The 16561-nt window shown below is 45.9% G+C and overlaps 1 protein-coding gene across 1 annotated transcript in view; it reads right to left on the bottom strand.

Moving 5' to 3' along the window:
• fbrsl1 (fibrosin-like 1) overlaps positions 1–16561 on the bottom strand; it is a 503490-nt gene that overhangs the window by 267668 nt on the left and 219261 nt on the right. Inside the window, 1 exon segment of the mRNA XM_046351071.1 lies at positions 14701–14736. Coding sequence (XP_046207027.1) covers positions 14701–14736 — 36 coding nt within the window.

The following is a 16561-nucleotide window of genomic DNA, read 5'->3' as shown; positions in this document are numbered from 1 at the left end:
GGATTAACTTCAGGCAAATCATTAGGAAGGTAATTGGCTACATTCTTTCTATGAAAAACATCACAAAATATATGTGGCAGCTAGCCAAATAGCATTGCACTTGTGTCTGGTGTCATCTGATTAAAAGAAGTCTGTCGAATCTCAATTCCCCTTATTCAAGCAATAAAACACTGTTGACTTTCAATATAAAACGCAGGTGAAATGGTTGAAAGTGCGAATGTTTCTATTTTCTGCATTTTGAAAATGCAGATTTCTGAAAGCTAATGCAATTCTTGGGTGTCCATACTGTGGTGGTGAGAGTGAACAACAGGAATGAATCGCCTTCGCGGTCGCTGTCCCTATGGACATGAATCTTTAATATGAATCTGGTTGGTTGGGGGCCCAAGGAGGTCAGGGAAGAATGTGATGCACTCTCCCATTGGGAGGGGCCTGCCTAATAGTGAGGCAGGTACTGATGACCTACTGTGTGATGTAGGGAATGGGATTATGTTTGGGATCCTTTGACTGGGTAGAGAACTACACGGAGGGCCGTGGTAGGCTGACGGATAATTGGCTAAATGCCAACAAATATGTAATTGAAGATCTAAGCAAAACACAATTTCTCACACTATCGTGAAATATGTGACTATATATCAGAACCAGTGTGTACTATTTCTGTTTCATCCAGGCTTCAAAGACAAAGTAAAGACACATCTTGGTCAGATAGTGTCTATGTCAGATGAGAGAGAGTGAAACAGGTGGCCTTCATATCAACAGGTGCATGGGGCCTTAGTCTGGTGTACCCAGAGACACAGGCATTAGTCTGGTGTACCCAGAGACACAGGCGTTAGTCTGGTGTACCCAGAGACACAGGCATTAGTCTGATGTACCCAGAGACACAGACATTAGTCTGGTGTACCCAGAGACACAGACATTAGTCTGGTGTACCCAGAGACACAGACATTAGTCTGGTGTACCCAGAGACACAGACATTAGTCTGGTGTACCCAGAGACACAGACATTAGTCTGGTGTACCCAGAGACACAGACATTAGTCTGGTGTACCCAGAGACACAGACATTAGTCTGGTGTACCCAGAGACACAGACATTAGTCTGGTGTACCCAGAGACACAGACATTAGTCTGGTGTACCCAGAGACACAGACATTAGTCTGGTGTACCCAGAGACACAGACATTAGTCTGGTGTACCCAGAGACACAGACATTAGTCTGGTGTACCCAGAGACACAGGCATTAGTCTGGTGTACCCAGGGACACAGACATTAGTCTGGTGTACCCAGAGACACAGACATTAGTCTGGTGTACCCAGAGACACAGACATTAGTCTGGTGTACCCAGAGACACAGACATTAGCTTTACACTGACTGACTGGGGATGTACATATAGTCAAATAACACCAATAATGACCCAGAGAGAGTGAGGCTGCTGAAAGCAAGCCATCCAGCCTCTCTACACTGTGAGATCAGACATCTGCCAGTGGGACTACATCACTGGTTGAATGCCACATGTAAAGCCAGATCAGCAATTATGATTAAGCGCCTTTATCTAAAAACAAACTCATCTGCAATTTTGGAGATCAGATCTGGCCCACGTGTGTGAGAGCACGTAGATGAGAAACACTATGCAGGGCCTGGCCTGAGGGAGGGGATGCCAGGGCTTGGCTGGTCAAGTCCTCTCACCGCATGGTGCTAGTAAGCCGTTGTGGGGAGGTGGGTGGTGGAGGAGTCAGGGGCTAGTCAGGGCCCCCTTATCATGAGCTAGCCCGCTCCTCCGTTCTCTCCACTGGCTTCCAGTTGAAGCTCGCATCCGCTACAAGACCATGGTGCTTGCCTACGGAGCTGTGAGGGGAACGGCACCTCAGTATCTCCAGGCTCTGATCAGGCCCTACACCCAAACAAGGGCACTGCGTTCATCCACCTCTGGCCTGCTCGCCTCCCTACCACTGAGGAAGTACAGTTCCCGCTCAGCCCAGTCAAAACTGTTCGCTGCTCTGGCCCCCCAATGGTGGAACAAACTCCCTCACGACGCCAGGACAGCGGAGTCAATCACCACCTTCCGGAGACACGTGAAACCCCACCTCTTTAAGGAATACCTAGGATAGGATAAGTAATCCCTCTCACCCCCCCCGCTTTAAGATTTAGATGCACTATTGTAAAGTGACTGTTCGACTCGATGTCATAAGGTGAATGCACCAATTTGTAAGTCGATCTGGATAAGAGCGTCTGCTAAATGACTTAAATGTAAATGTATGTAAATGGGTGTTCTGCACACCATCAGGGTGGACTTTGAACGTTCAAGGCCCGCTGTTGTTTGCCTCGTGCAGCGTCAGCGAGCGCCCACACGCCTCACACACACATTACAGGAAATCTGGGTTGTACCTGCTCTGCGCGTCTGTTAGACCCAGGCCTAACCATAGTGAAACGAGGTGACATCGCATCAAAAACCGCAAGCTCTATCTCTGTGCTATTGTTTTTTTACTTTCTCAGAAAGAAGAACGAGAGAGAGAGAGAGAGAGAGAGAGAGAGAGAGAGAGAGAGAGAGAGAGAGAGAGAGAGAGAGAGAGAGAGAGAGAGAGAGAGAGAGAAAAAAACACAAAGAAAGCAGCCAGTAGTAGGTGAAGCTGATGAAGAAACGGAACCAGGCTCCTGCAGCTCCTCCCCAGACTATGCTGTACTCAGTATGTGGCCTCAGGGAGACATAATATACAACACTGTCATTAACAGTTCTTTCCCTCATAAACAGAGCAAAATCAGCTGGAAGTATAATTATACCACTCCTCCTATAATCTGCCACCTTGCCTGCTGCTCCACCAGACAGAACCTGGAGAGAGGGAGGGAGGAGGAGGTGTGGGAGGGGGCTTGTGTCGCATGTCGACTGTCAGATATTGGGTAAGGAAAAGGAGAAGAAAAAAAACATGACAGAAAACCAAATTAGTGTGTGTGTTGGTGCTGGGACTCCCAGAAGCAAGGCTCAGGGGCTCAGACGGGGAAAAATGGTGGTTTCGTTGAGTGATTAGAAGACGATCGGCAGAACATGACCTACTTACTAACTTATTGTATGGCTTTGCGAACCGCACACTTATGTGGAGGGGATATGATTGGCTCTGGTGAGTTTCTGGAGGGGGGAAAGCCAAAGATAATCCTATGGAATGTACTGTAGTATTATCATCTTGTGTGGTTACTTTGTAACCTAAAGGCCTTGCTGCGAACCACTGAATCGTGGCATGGCAACCAAAGCTACAGCCTGCATTACAGCTAAAGACATTCAGATTTTAGGCCTTAAAATGAAAAATGAATAAAGTATCACCTAACACCCTTAAAAGGCTATGAGCCAGGGTTTTAGTACCTTTAAAATGAGCTAAGGAAGTGTTGTAGGGGGTGTGAGAGTCGCAGAGAGCGAGGCGACGGACAAAAAGAGATGAGAAAAAACGCTAGATTCAAATGAGAGACTGCAAAAAGGCAGGCAGGCGAAGGCAAGTGCTGTTCATTTTCCGCCCCTGAAGTCCCAATGCTGGAATCCACCAGGGCCATAAAATAAACATTTTAGCAGTGGTGTTAATGTGTCAGCCCCAGGCTCCCCTTCATTTCAGGCTTTGTTTACGCGGTGGTGGGAGCTCTTGGTGGTGGCAGCTCTCGGGGTTCGGCGAGGCCCACGGGTCTTTAGTCTCACAGTAGAGGACGTTTACTCTGTTCTCAGCTCTGCTCCAAATCAAATGAAATCAAATGCTATTCATCACATGCTTCATAAACAACAGGTGTAGACTAACAGTGAAATGCTGACTTACGGGCCCTTCCCAACAACGCAGAGAGAAAGAAAATAGACAAGTAATAGAAAGGGTGCAGAAAGGGTCCATTCAGAGAGTCCTGGTAGCTATTTGGTTAACTATTTAACTAACAATTTAGCAGACTTATGAATTGGAGGTAGAAGCTGTTCAGGGTCCCGACTTGGTGCATCGGTACCGCTTGTAGTGCGGTAGCAGAGAGAACAGTCTATGACTTGGGTGGCTGGAGTCTTTGATTATTTTTAGGTCCTTCCTCTGACACAAGCCTGCAGCTATCTGTTGCACAGCGCCTTTTGTTCTTCCTCTCCCAGTAAGATTTGGCCATCACAGGTATGTTTCCTGCTTGTTTGCTGAAACAATCGTTAGGGCGCTCGGGAGACAGACTAAGCGGAGAGAGGATTTCAACAGCTAGGCACAGCAGTGCAGTAAGATGTTTTCACATGTGGGAATGGAGCATAGAAAAAGTCAAGACAAGATGCGCTGTCTCAAAATCACAAAGATGTATTTTTTTTAACCAGATCTAAAATGCTTTTCGGTGGATAACCTGGAGGGGACGGATATGTGTCTGTCTGTGTGTCTCTACCTTTGACTAATATTTCACGAGCCATGCTGAAATAATTACCTGCAGCAGTGTACAAAATGACCCGGATTTATTATGTTCCCTTCAGTGTATAATCAAGTTGCTAGAGAGTGGTCCTCTGTAGCTCAGGTGGTAGAGTATGGAGCGGAGGTTTAGTAATGTTGGTTTGATTCCCTAGACCACCCATGAGTGAAACATTTACAGTATGCACACATTTCTTTTATCCAAGTCACCTTGGATACGTGTCTACTAAATGGCACATGTTATATATACCGTATACAGAGACAGAAAAGAGAAAGAGAGAGAAAGGCAAAGCGAGAAAGACAGAGGGGAAATGAAAGGGAAAAGGAGAGAAAGAAAGAATGATAGAGCTGGTGCCATTTTGAATACAAATACACCCCTCTTTGGTGACATAGTAAGGCCAAGCCCTCTAATCATATCGATCTGCACATACTAATCTGCTTCTGTGCCAGATGACAGCAGGAAAGTTAGTGATCCTGGTTAGAAGAGTCAGCATCACAGCCTCTCCACCAAGATGGCCACTGATTAGCTTTTAATGTGGCCTCTGAGCTTTGAGCTGGGAGGAGAGGAGGCAGAGAGAAAGAGCCAGGGCTGATTACATGAATGAATGCTTCTGACTGACGAAGTGAAGTTATTCACAACCCACAGGAGGCTACTCTCTCCCTCTTTCTCTCACATTTCTCTCCTTCTCTGGCCTCTCTCCCTCTTTCTCTCACTCTCTCCCTCTCTGGCCTCTCTCCCTCTTTCTTTCACTCTCTCCCTCTCTGGCCGCTCTCCCTCTCTGGCCTCTCTCCCTCTTTCTCTCACTCTCTGGCCTCTCTCCCTCTTTCTCTCACATTTCTCTCCTTCTCTGGCCTCTCTCTCTCCCTCTCTTCTCTCACTCTCTCCCTCTCTGGCCTCTCTCTGGCCTCTTTCTTTCACTCTCTCCCTCTCTGGCCTCTTTCCCTCTTTCTTTCACTCTCTCCCTCTCTGGCCTCTCTCCCTCTTTCTCTTACTCTCCCTCTCTCTGGCCTCTCTCCCTCTTTCTCTTACTCTCTCCCTCTCTGGCCTCTCTCCTCTTTCTTTCACTCTCTCCCTCTCTGGCCTCTCTCTCCTCTCTCCCTCTTTCTTTCACTCTCTCCCTCTCTGGCCTCTCTCCCTCTCTCCCTCTTTCTTTCACTCTCTCCCTCTCTGGCCTCTCTCCCTCTTTCTCTGGCCTCTCTCCCTCTCTGGCCTCTTTCCCTCTTTCTTTCACTCTCTCCCTCTCTGGCCTCTTTCCCTCTTTCTTTCACTCTCTCCCTCTCTGGCCTCTCTCCCTCTCTGGCCTCTCTCCCTCTTTCTTTCACTCTCTCCCTCTCTGGCCTCTCTCCCTCTCTCCCTCTTTCTTTCACTCTCTCCCTCTCTGGCCTCTCTCCCTCTTTCTCTGGCCTCTCTCCCTCTCTGGCCTCTTTCCCTCTTTCTTTCACTCTCTCCCTCTCTGGCCTCTCTCCCTCTTTCTTTCACTCTCTCCCTCTCTGGCCTCTCTCCCTCTTTCTTTCACTCTCTCCCTCTCTGGCCTCTCTCCCTCTCTCCCTCTTTCTTTCACTCTCTCCCTCTCTGGCCTCTCTCCCTCTTTCTCTGGCCTCTCTCCCTCTCTGGCCTCTTTCCCTCTTTCTTTCACTCTCTCCCTCTCTGGCCTCTTTCCCTCTTTCTTTCACTCTCTCCCTCCCTGGCCTCTCTCCCTCTTTCTCTCACATTTCTCTCCTTCTCTGGCCTCTCTCCCTCTTTCTCTCACTCTCTCCCTCTCTGGCCTCTCTCCCTCTTTCTTTCACTCTCTCCCTCTCTGGCCGCTCTCCCTCTCTGGCCTCTCTCCCTCTTTCTCTCACTCTCTGGCCTCTCTCCCTCTTTCTCTCACATTTCTCTCCTTCTCTGGCCTCTCTCCCTCTTTCTCTCACTCTCTCCCTCTCTGGCCTCTCTCCCTCTTTCTTTCACTCTCTCCCTCTCTGGCCTCTTTCCCTCTTTCTTTCACTCTCTCCCTCTCTGGCCTCTCTCCCTCTTTCTCTTACTCTCTCCCTCTCTGGCCTCTCTCCCTCTTTCTCTTACTCTCTCCCTCTCTGGCCTCTCTCCCTCTTTCTTTCACTCTCTCCCTCTCTGGCCTCTCTCCCTCTCTCCCTCTTTCTTTCACTCTCTCCCTCTCTGGCCTCTCTCCCTCTCTCCCTCTTTCTTTCACTCTCTCCCTCTCTGGCCTCTCTCCCTCTTTCTCTGGCCTCTCTCCCTCTCTGGCCTCTTTCCCTCTTTCTTTCACTCTCTCCCTCTCTGGCCTCTTTCCCTCTTTCTTTCACTCTCTCCCTCTCTGGCCTCTCTCCCTCTCTGGCCTCTCTCCCTCTTTCTTTCACTCTCTCCCTCTCTGGCCTCTCTCCCTCTCTCCCTCTTTCTTTCACTCTCTCCCTCTCTGGCCTCTCTCCCTCTTTCTCTGGCCTCTCTCCCTCTCTGGCCTCTTTCCCTCTTTCTTTCACTCTCTCCCTCTCTGGCCTCTCTCCCTCTTTCTTTCACTCTCTCCCTCTCTGGCCTCTCTCCCTCTTTCTTTCACTCTCTCCCTCTCTGGCCTCTCTCCCTCTTTCTTTCACTCTCTCCCTCTCTGGCCTCTCTCCCTCTTTCTCTGGCCTCTCTCCCTCTCTGGCCTCTTTCCCTCTTTCTTTCACTCTCTCCCTCTCTGGCCTCTTTCCCTCTTTCTTTCACTCTCTCCCTCCCTGGCCTCTCTCCCTCTTTCTCTCACATTTCTTTCCTTCTCTGGCCTCTCTCCCTCTTTCTCTCACTCTCTCCCTCTCTGGCCTCTCTCCCTCTTTCTTTCACTCTCTCCCTCTCTGGCCGCTCTCCCTCTCTGGCCTCTCTCCCTCTTTCTCTCACTCTCTGGCCTCTCTCCCTCTTTCTCTCACATTTCTCTCCTTCTCTGGCCTCTCTCCCTCTTTCTCTCACTCTCTCCCTCTCTGGCCTCTCTCCCTCTTTCTTTCACTCTCTCCCTCTCTGGCCTCTTTCCCTCTTTCTTTCACTCTCTCCCTCTCTGGCCTCTCTCCCTCTTTCTCTTACTCTCTCCCTCTCTGGCCTCTCTCCCTCTTTCTTTCACTCTCTCCCTCTCTGGCCTCTCTCCCTCTCTCCCTCTTTCTTTCACTCTCTCCCTCTCTGGCCTCTCTCCCTCTTTCTTTCACTCTCTCCCTCTCTCCCTCTTTCTTTCACTCTCTCCCTCTCTGGCCTCTCTCCCTCTTTCTTTCACTCTCTCCCTCTCTGGCCTCTTTCCCTCTTTCTTTCACTCTCTCCCTCTCTGGCCTCTCTCCCTCTTTCTCTTACTCTCTCCCTCTCTGGCCTCTCTCCCTCTTTCTTTCACTCTCTCCCTCTCTGGCCTCTCTCCCTCTCTCCCTCTTTCTTTCACTCTCTCCCTCTCTGGCCTCTCTCCCTCTTTCTTTCACTCTCTCCCTCTCTCCCTCTTTCTTTCACTCTCTCCCTCTCTGGCCTCTCTCCCTCTTTCTCTGGCCTCTCTCCCTCTCTGGCCTCTTTCCCTCTTTCTCTTACTCTCTCCCTCTCTGGCCTCTCTCCCTCTTTCTCTTACTCTCTCCCTCTCTGGCCTCTCTCCCTCTCTGGCCTCTCTCCCTCTTTCTCTCACTCTCTCCCTCTCTGGCCTCTCTCCCTCTTTCTTTCACTCTCTCCCTCTCTGGCCGCTCTCCCTCTCTGGCCTCTCTCCCTCTTTCTCTCACTCTCTGGCCTCTCTCCCTCTTTCTTTCACTCTCTCCCTCTCTGGTCTCTCTCCCTCTTTCTTTCACTCTCTCCCTCTCTGGCCTCTTTCCCTCTTTCTTTCACTCTCTCCCTCTCTGTCCTCTTTCCCTCTTTCTTTCACTCTCTCCCTCTCTGTCCTCTCTCCCTCTTTCTCTCACTCTCTCCCTCTCTGGCCTCTCTCCCTCTTTCTCTCACTCTCTGGCCTCTCTCCCTCTTTCTCTCACTCTCTCCCTCTCTGGCCTCTCTCCCTCTTTCTCTCACTCTCTCCCCTCTCTGTCCTTCATTTCCCTCCCCGGTGAGAATGCAGCCAGAAATCCCTCCCCAGACAGATGGATGTTTGAAATGGGAGGTTTCATTTATGATCAGGTTTAGGGTTGGATAATGATATCGAGCATTGTAATTTGCTGAAGCAAATGGTATGTTATAATGGGCTATAAAAGCCATAGTAAATCTAGGAGAATGGCCAAACACCCAGATCATTCATTATACAGCTTATTAAAGCATTCAAGTCTGCATTCAGAGATTTTAGAAATGAAAGTAGCATGTAATTGGGCCTTGATTGCGGTGTATGTAATATAAGAGTAGAATTACTTGTCTAGAGCGCCCATATACACTGTGTACAAAATATTAGGAACACCTCCATGACATAGAGTGACAAGGTGAATCCAGGTGAAAGCTATGATCTCTTACTGATTTCACTTGTTAAATCCACTTCAATCAGTCTAGATGAAGGGGAGAAGATGGGTTAAAGACAGATTCTTAAGCCTTGCGACATGGATTGTGTATGTGCATCATTCAGAGGATAAATGGGCAAGAGAAAATGCGTCTTTGAACTGGGTATGGTAGTAGGTACCAGGCGCACCAGTATGTGTAAAGAACTGCAGCGCTGCTGGATATTTGAGGCTCAACAATTTCTCATGTGTATCAGGAATGGTCCACCACCAAAAGGACATCCAGACATCTTGACACAACTGTGGGAAGCATTGGAGTCAACATGGGCCAGCATCCCTGTGGAACACTTTCCACACCTTCAACACCATGCCCCAACGAATTGAAGCTGTTCTGAGGGGAAAAGGGGAGGTGGAAACTCAATATTAGGAAGGTGTAAGTTAATGGGGAATGCCAGCGGTATACAAATCCTGAGAGCATCGTCACTTAAATTGGGCCAAGTTGGTGGGGGGCATCAACCAAGAAAAACCAATATATATTTACCCTATACCCCTGCGGTCTGTGTGTTTCAGTGTGACATAAACATGGTTGTAACACTGTTATTCATTTAATAATCTATTAGATCTACATAGAGCCTTGTATATTCTCTAATATTAGTTCGACTTTTAACAGTGGTTTGGATTGAGAAAGGGCTGAAATGAACCATTAAAGTCACCTCTAGAGAAAAATGCCACTGGGCCAAAATCACTTCACAGCCCTCTAGGTCATTCTAAGTTGTTTTTCAGTCACTAATATCAATTCCATTCGAAAAGCCATATGTGGGTATGCAGTGATGCCGAACTCCCCATCTCTTGCACAAAGCCTTAGGCGCAAAGCCAAGTGGGCAAAAGCAATTAAGAGTTCATTTAGAACAAGCGAACTATGCCGGCGGTTTCTGAGGCCAGTCCTGCACTAATTCACCATGTCGCCTTTTTATTCAAATGACCTCTCCCAGAGTACCTTTTGTGTTGGCGGATTTTAAATGGCATCTCCACCCCTCCACCATAGGGGCTGTGCAGTCATTGGAAAGGGGATTTTCTGTCCACCGCCATTCAGTGTGCCGGGCACCCAGAAGCCTAAAGCCTTTATCTGGAGCAAATGATTGATGTGTTGTGGGCCCTGCTGTGGTTAACAGACATTTTTATCTGTTGCTAGTGGCAACAGCCGGGCTCCCCCGGCGAGAGGGGAGCAGCAGGCCCCTGCTCTGAAGCAAGCCCGCACACAGGCATAATCAAATAGGGTTTTCAACCCGGACAGCCCTTCTGGAGCGCCCCTGACAGACAACACCTCACTAGAGGGAGGGGCCAATGTCAGGGCTCCAACCCTTTCCTGCTGGGCCATTGGTTTATTTGACTAATTTTCACAATGTGCAGGGGCCGCTGGTATGTAGCTAGACACCTGCAAGACGATGGAAACTATGGCCGAACAGAGGCGGTCTGGGATGGGGGAGTTTCAAGGTGAGAGGGGGTAGACAAATATACTGTGGACAAAGATAGAAACAGAGTGAAAGACAGAGATACAGAGAGGGTCCTTCTGTAGCTCAGTTGGTAGAGCATGGCGCTTGTAACGCCAGGGTAGTGGGTTCGATCCCCGGGACCACCCATACGTAGAATGTATGCACACATGAATGTAAGTCGCTTTGGATAAAAGCGTCTGCTAAATGGCATATATTATTATTATTATTATTATTAGAAAGAGACAGAGAGAAATAGAGAGAGAGCGAGAGAGTTTTAATGTAGGGGAAAAGATAGGGCCTTCCTCAGCTCATAGGGTGTATTGTTGGGTAATATGTGAGGTTACATTCACTGAGAAAGATGTACATTTTTATAGTAAAATCACATTAAATATGTTGTATAATTTCCCCTCAATTTCCTTCTTTGGCTTTTATAACAATCGGTTTATTTAACATTTAATCCGATGAATCATGTTGTTTAGTTAAATAAACCATGAAGCTTTTTAATAGAGCTTATTATGTATTTGATAAAGATCTTTTGGCTTTAAACCTTGCTTGTCAGACAATTACATTTATTTGGAACAAAGCGGAGGTCATGAATGCCAAATCAATTAAATGAGGTTGTTTTAGAAACGCACAGATGACTTTGTGAATGTTATGTTTGAGTGTAGACTCATCTAGCATAAAATACGATTAAATAAATCGGAGCAGGGTAATACCCAACAGGTGTGTCTGTGAGCTATAAACACTCCAGCTCAACCTAGAGCTTGTAACTACTAACATACTGATGAACCCTCCCAAAAACGTACAGTTCAGCATTCCAACTGCATCTCAGTACAAGGTCTATCTACAATCATTATGAATAGTCTGAAAAGCCAGACCCTAGGCAACACAGTGACTCTATTGGCACAGAGGAACTACGTCAATGCCTACGTCACTAATTTATCCAGTTGAATAACAAGATGGAAATCAGAGGTCATTTTTAACGAGTTCATTTCACAGGTGGCTCGTTTGCATCAACTACATTTCTTTATTGAACCTGTATTTAACTAGGCAAGTTAGTTAAGAACAAATTCTTATTTACAATGAGGAACAGTGGGTTAACTGCCTTGTTCAGGGGCAGAACGACAGATTTTTACCTTGTCAGCTCAGGGATTCGATCTAGCAACCTTTCGGTTACTGGCCCAATGCTCTAACCACTTGGCTACCTGCCGGCTACTAAAACCATGATAAAGGTTTTGCATGCAAACTTTGGTTTTGAATCGCGACGTTCTGGCATGTCTGCCTCGTGATTTGTTGGAATTTCAGTCCCTGGATGTTTGTTTTTTATCGACGTAGGCAGTGACATAAAGAGTCCATCATTGAAAGGGTCTGGCCCTATTCCAGCGTTTCCCAAACTCGGTCCTCGGGACCCCAATGGATTCACGTTTAGTTTTTTGCCCTGGCACTACACATTGGGCTGATCAATGCTTGATGATTAGTTGATTATTTGAATCAGCTGTGTAGTGGTAGGACAAAAACCAAAACGTGCCCCCCTTGGGGTCCCGAGCACCGAGTTTGGGAAACCCCGCCCTGGTCACTGTGTTGCATTTTCAAGAGTGCATTGTGAAGGGGGGAAAACAAGAGTTGGGCCTTCAGTGGCTGGGGGAAGCTCAATCGCTTCCTCTTGGTGAAAAGGAGCTGTTTTATATTTTCGTAAACGGTCATCCTCTGTTCTGTTTCAAGCCTGCAGAGGATATTGGATTGGCAGATAGCCACATCGTGATATTTTGACATTTCTCTCCGTCTCTTAAAAGCCTATCTCGCCGAGCGAGGCACAGAGGAGAACTGGAGGTTTTTATCGAGGGCCCCAGAGAGAAAGATAATTCACCAGAAAGACTTTGTGACAGGGGCCATCTCCTTCTCCTCTCCCCTGTAAAAACAAGCAGGTAGTGAACAGCTGAGGAAATGGGCCAGATATTGTCTCCCAAACGTGTAACACTATAATAAAGCCAGAGGAACACAGAAGAGAGGAGAGGGAAACAGGACCTGAAACTATTCCACATCCAATTTAACCTCAGACTGATAGTGGGGCTCAGTGGTTGTGCTGTATATTACCTGTTATCAGCGATGGAGTTTTATACAGATTAATGTAAGGAGTCGGATGTGTACAGCTCATGTGTGCTAATGGGAACTAGCCATATTGTACGTTAATATATGCTAACATGTACCTATAAATATGATGTTCCAACAATGTATAATTTTTTACTACTGAACCTACCGCTTCAGTCCTCCTACAACTCCAATTCTGTATATGTCTACATCTGAATGTCTTCTTTTACGTCTCAAATGAACCTCTCTGATAAAGCAGCCTGGCAGGCATGCAACGTCAGAAACATATGTCAGGGGAAACAGCGGAGGCGTTATCTCCTATAGAAGTGGAAAACAAATTGTCAAGAGAGATTGGGTTTTTGATCTCTTAGTGCCTTGTGACAGATAAAACCACCCCCCCACCTACCCGCTACCCCTCTCCTTCCTCCAGCCACAACACCTCCTGTTGGCTGCATTCGTTTCGCCTCTCTCAGACAGGCCCCTGGTGGTTCCGAGGCCCCATTTCAGAGCCCAGAGCACCTGCTGATAAGGGCCTCTGTGCGGCCCCAGAAGTCAGAGTTGAGCACACTCTGAGAGAGCCGAGCCTCTGAATCATTCTGCCCACAAGCAGCCCAGAGGGCAGCACCATCAGATAGGACAATGTGAGACTTCCTGCCCCTGTGCACTTTCTTGCTTTTTTCTTGCTTCCCTCCCTCCATTTCTACTTCCCTCTCTCTCGATCTTTGTTGATCTTACTCTCTCTCTTCTCTCACCCTCCCTCCCCCTGCCTCGCTATCCGTAAAGAACAGATAAAGACAGGGGGCCTTCTCCTTCCTTTCTTCCTTCCCTCCACCAGACTCAAACTGACAGCTCAAGTGAAAGGGCTGCAGCAGCTTCCGGGAGGTCTTGTTTGTTTTCATCTCTGAGAGTATGCAGCCATGAGGGAATAGGAATGGGACATGTTCCATTTCCATGCAGCAGTAGCACCATAAGGACCCACACAGATCAATGTCGTTTAACTTAAGCTTTGTTTGGCTCTTTAAACGCTACCTCAGCAGATACTCTTCCCCTGATTAGCAGTGACAAACCATTTATAGATATTGTTTATTTGTTTGATAACACTGAAGCAACAATACGAATTGCCATGACACTCACAGGCAGGTTTAGTGTTGTAACGGGAGATAAAAGTCTCTCTATAAATTAGCCCTTTCATGTACACGCTTAGAAAACCAGGTTCCAAAATGGTTATTTGGTTGTCCCCATAGGATAATACTTTTTGTTTCCACGTAGAACCCCTTTTGGTTCCAGGTAGAACTCTTTTGGGTTCCATGTACAACCCTCTGTGGAAAGGGTTATACATGGAACTCAAAAGGGTTCTACCTGGAACCAAGAATGGTTCTTCAAAGACTTCTCCTATGGGGACAGCCAAAGAACCATTTTATGTTTCTAGATAGTACCTTGTTTTTTTGTGTAGAGTGTAGAGGACAACATGGACAACTAGAAAGACTCACGACTGCCTCTATCAACTCTGAGCCTCATCATTAAAGCAATACTCATCAGCTTTCTGCAAATAATGATAAGTGAAAAGGATCATTAGGTTTGAAATACACATACTGGTGTGTAGTCTGCAAAATATAATTTTAAATGGGAAAAATAGTTTCCTAATGACAATAAGTGAACCAGTGTACATTATAAAACGAATGGGCTGACAAGATTTTGTATAAACATTTTCACTTTGCACAAGAACACATTCTACATTTTCAATTCAACGGTAACGAAAGTATAGCGCTCAATGTGAAAGGAGTTATATTTCCCCTATTCATAAGATAGGCCTACATAATAACAGCTATGCTATGGGTTTTCTAAAAGGATAAGGTAGTATATTATTTATATGTATAGTGCGAAAATTACTTTTGTGTATCAATGCAGGCACTCAGTCAAAAAAAGGCTTTTAAGCATAATGTCTGACAACTGAATTAAATGACTAGATGGCAGGCATTTGGAGGAAGACACCTCCTCTAACACTTAAACTGCTAAACCACTGAATGGCTGCCTGCCTGCCTGGCCTGACGTGATGGATGTCAATAAAATAGGCACATTTACCCAAGGTAGAGCAAGACACTCTATGGGGCCCTGGTCAAAAGTAATGCCCTACGTAGGGAGTAGGGTGCCATTTGGGGCTCAGTGTCTTCCCTTCCTTCCTACAATTTAACCAGTCATTCAAGATTAATGTCCCTAATTTGATGATTTCTCCATTACTCTATTTAACATAATAAAAGTATGGAGTGGCAGAGCCATAAAGAGGGCCGTTGGAGATTGTAATTCTGCCGTAAAAGTCATGAAGCATGAAAATGTCACTTACCGAGTAGCCCCGGCCTGACAGCGAGTGAGTGGAGCTCTGTAGAGAGAGAGGAGAACAGGGTTGACCTTTAGGGGCCATGAGCCAGCCGCTGACACAGAAATTATGAGGCCGCTATAGTTTAATATCAATATTCATGTTAACCTTCTGTCTCCCATGTTTTTGGAGTGAACCACAGCTCAGATGAAACATGAATACAGTATAGCACTACATAAATATACCATTCTATTGCATCACCCTTAACAACCCATCTTTCATTGATTTGTGAGAAAATGATTTAGTGGAGTGGGATAACATTTACAGTATAAGTAATGGGGAGTAGTTCAGGGTCAAAGTTGAGTTTTGTATGCATGTATGGACAATATTGAGCGATTTCAGTGACAACAGAAATTGTATTTGTATTACATTATATTGAATTTTGTATTAGGATTTTATTATTTTTTATTATTATTATTATTATTATTATTATTATTTTTTATTTTTTTCTGCACTTTTTAAATCATTGAATTCATAAATGTAACTTGTATTTCATGATTTGAAACTGAATTGAATGAATATTGCATTCAGTTTTCAAATTCAATATCAATTTAATTGAATATTCAAATTCAATGATTATATATTCAGTTTCAAAATAGTAGATATTGCATACATTTTCTGTGTATCAAGTTTACCAACTATAATTTAAAGTTTATCAAAGTTTCATATATTCAACTTCTCAGATGCATTCAAATCCAGTTCTCCAAATGTAGTTTCTAAACCAGAGACAACATCCTAGTATTTTATCCAGCCAGGAAATGTAGAGAAGAACAGATGGAATGAAACACTCTCTGTGGTAAAAAGAAGCTTCTTGCAGTTTCTGAAGCCAATGTGAATGGTTTAATGTATTGTCTTCCTATGAATTTGTCTCTAGCATTTGAACAGTTTTTTGGCTAAAAGCTATTATGACCCCATTTCTGAGAGACTCTCTGGAACACGAGCGTGCCTTCTGTTCCCCTCACAGGCCGTGCAAGGCATGTTAGAACGTAGTGTCACAAAAAAACGCTATTTGCCCCAATAAGAATATAGTTTAATAGTCCCGTCAAAGCCCTTCTAAGGATAGCCTTTCCACTCCCTATTTAATCGTGCTCTTGTGACTGACTGGGTTCGCAGGACTGTGTTAGCCCACAGCTAAAGCCCATAGGGAGGAGTTCAGGAAGCTAACAAGTCTTCAAGTCTCCAGTAAAGTTACTCATCAAAAGAGCGTGGTTCATCGAACCTCCTCAGTTACATTTCAACCCCCTATGACCGCATATTGAGAGATCACGGCACCAATATAACTGACTGGGTTCAAATCAGGCCAACTGCAAAACAACAACCCTGTCTGTGGCAAACAGAAGCAGAAGGATCTGTGAACCCCATTTAATGAGAGTGTGACAGAGGTAGTTTGGTGATCCATGCATGTGAGTAGCAACCTGGCCTGAGACCTGAAGACGTGTTAGTTTGACTGACGGAGTTCTAACCCAGGTCTCCTGTACGCCAGACAAGGCAATGTTTCAGGTCTCAGACAAGTTACCCAGAGTCTAATCGTTCAGGATTGGGGTCAAAATAGTTTAAATGAAATGAAACATGCCACATTGGCTTCAGAAAATGCCCGAAGCTTCTGTTTACCACAGAGAGCAATTGCTCCTCTACCTTTCGTGATTGGCAAAGTACCACGATGTTTGTTGTCTCTGGTTTTGAATCTGAATTTAAAGAACTGAACTTGAAAACTCAATCTGAATGCATCTGAAAAGTTTAATATATGAAACTTTGATAAATGTGAAATGATAGTTTGGAAACTTGATACACAGTAAATTAATGCAGTATCTAACACATTGAAACTGAA

The sequence above is a fragment of the Oncorhynchus gorbuscha genome, linkage group LG05 (assembly GCF_021184085.1).
Source record: "Oncorhynchus gorbuscha isolate QuinsamMale2020 ecotype Even-year linkage group LG05, OgorEven_v1.0, whole genome shotgun sequence".
Classification (NCBI taxonomy): domain Eukaryota; kingdom Metazoa; phylum Chordata; class Actinopteri; order Salmoniformes; family Salmonidae; genus Oncorhynchus; species Oncorhynchus gorbuscha.
This window is presented reverse-complemented; position numbering and strand designations above follow the sequence as displayed.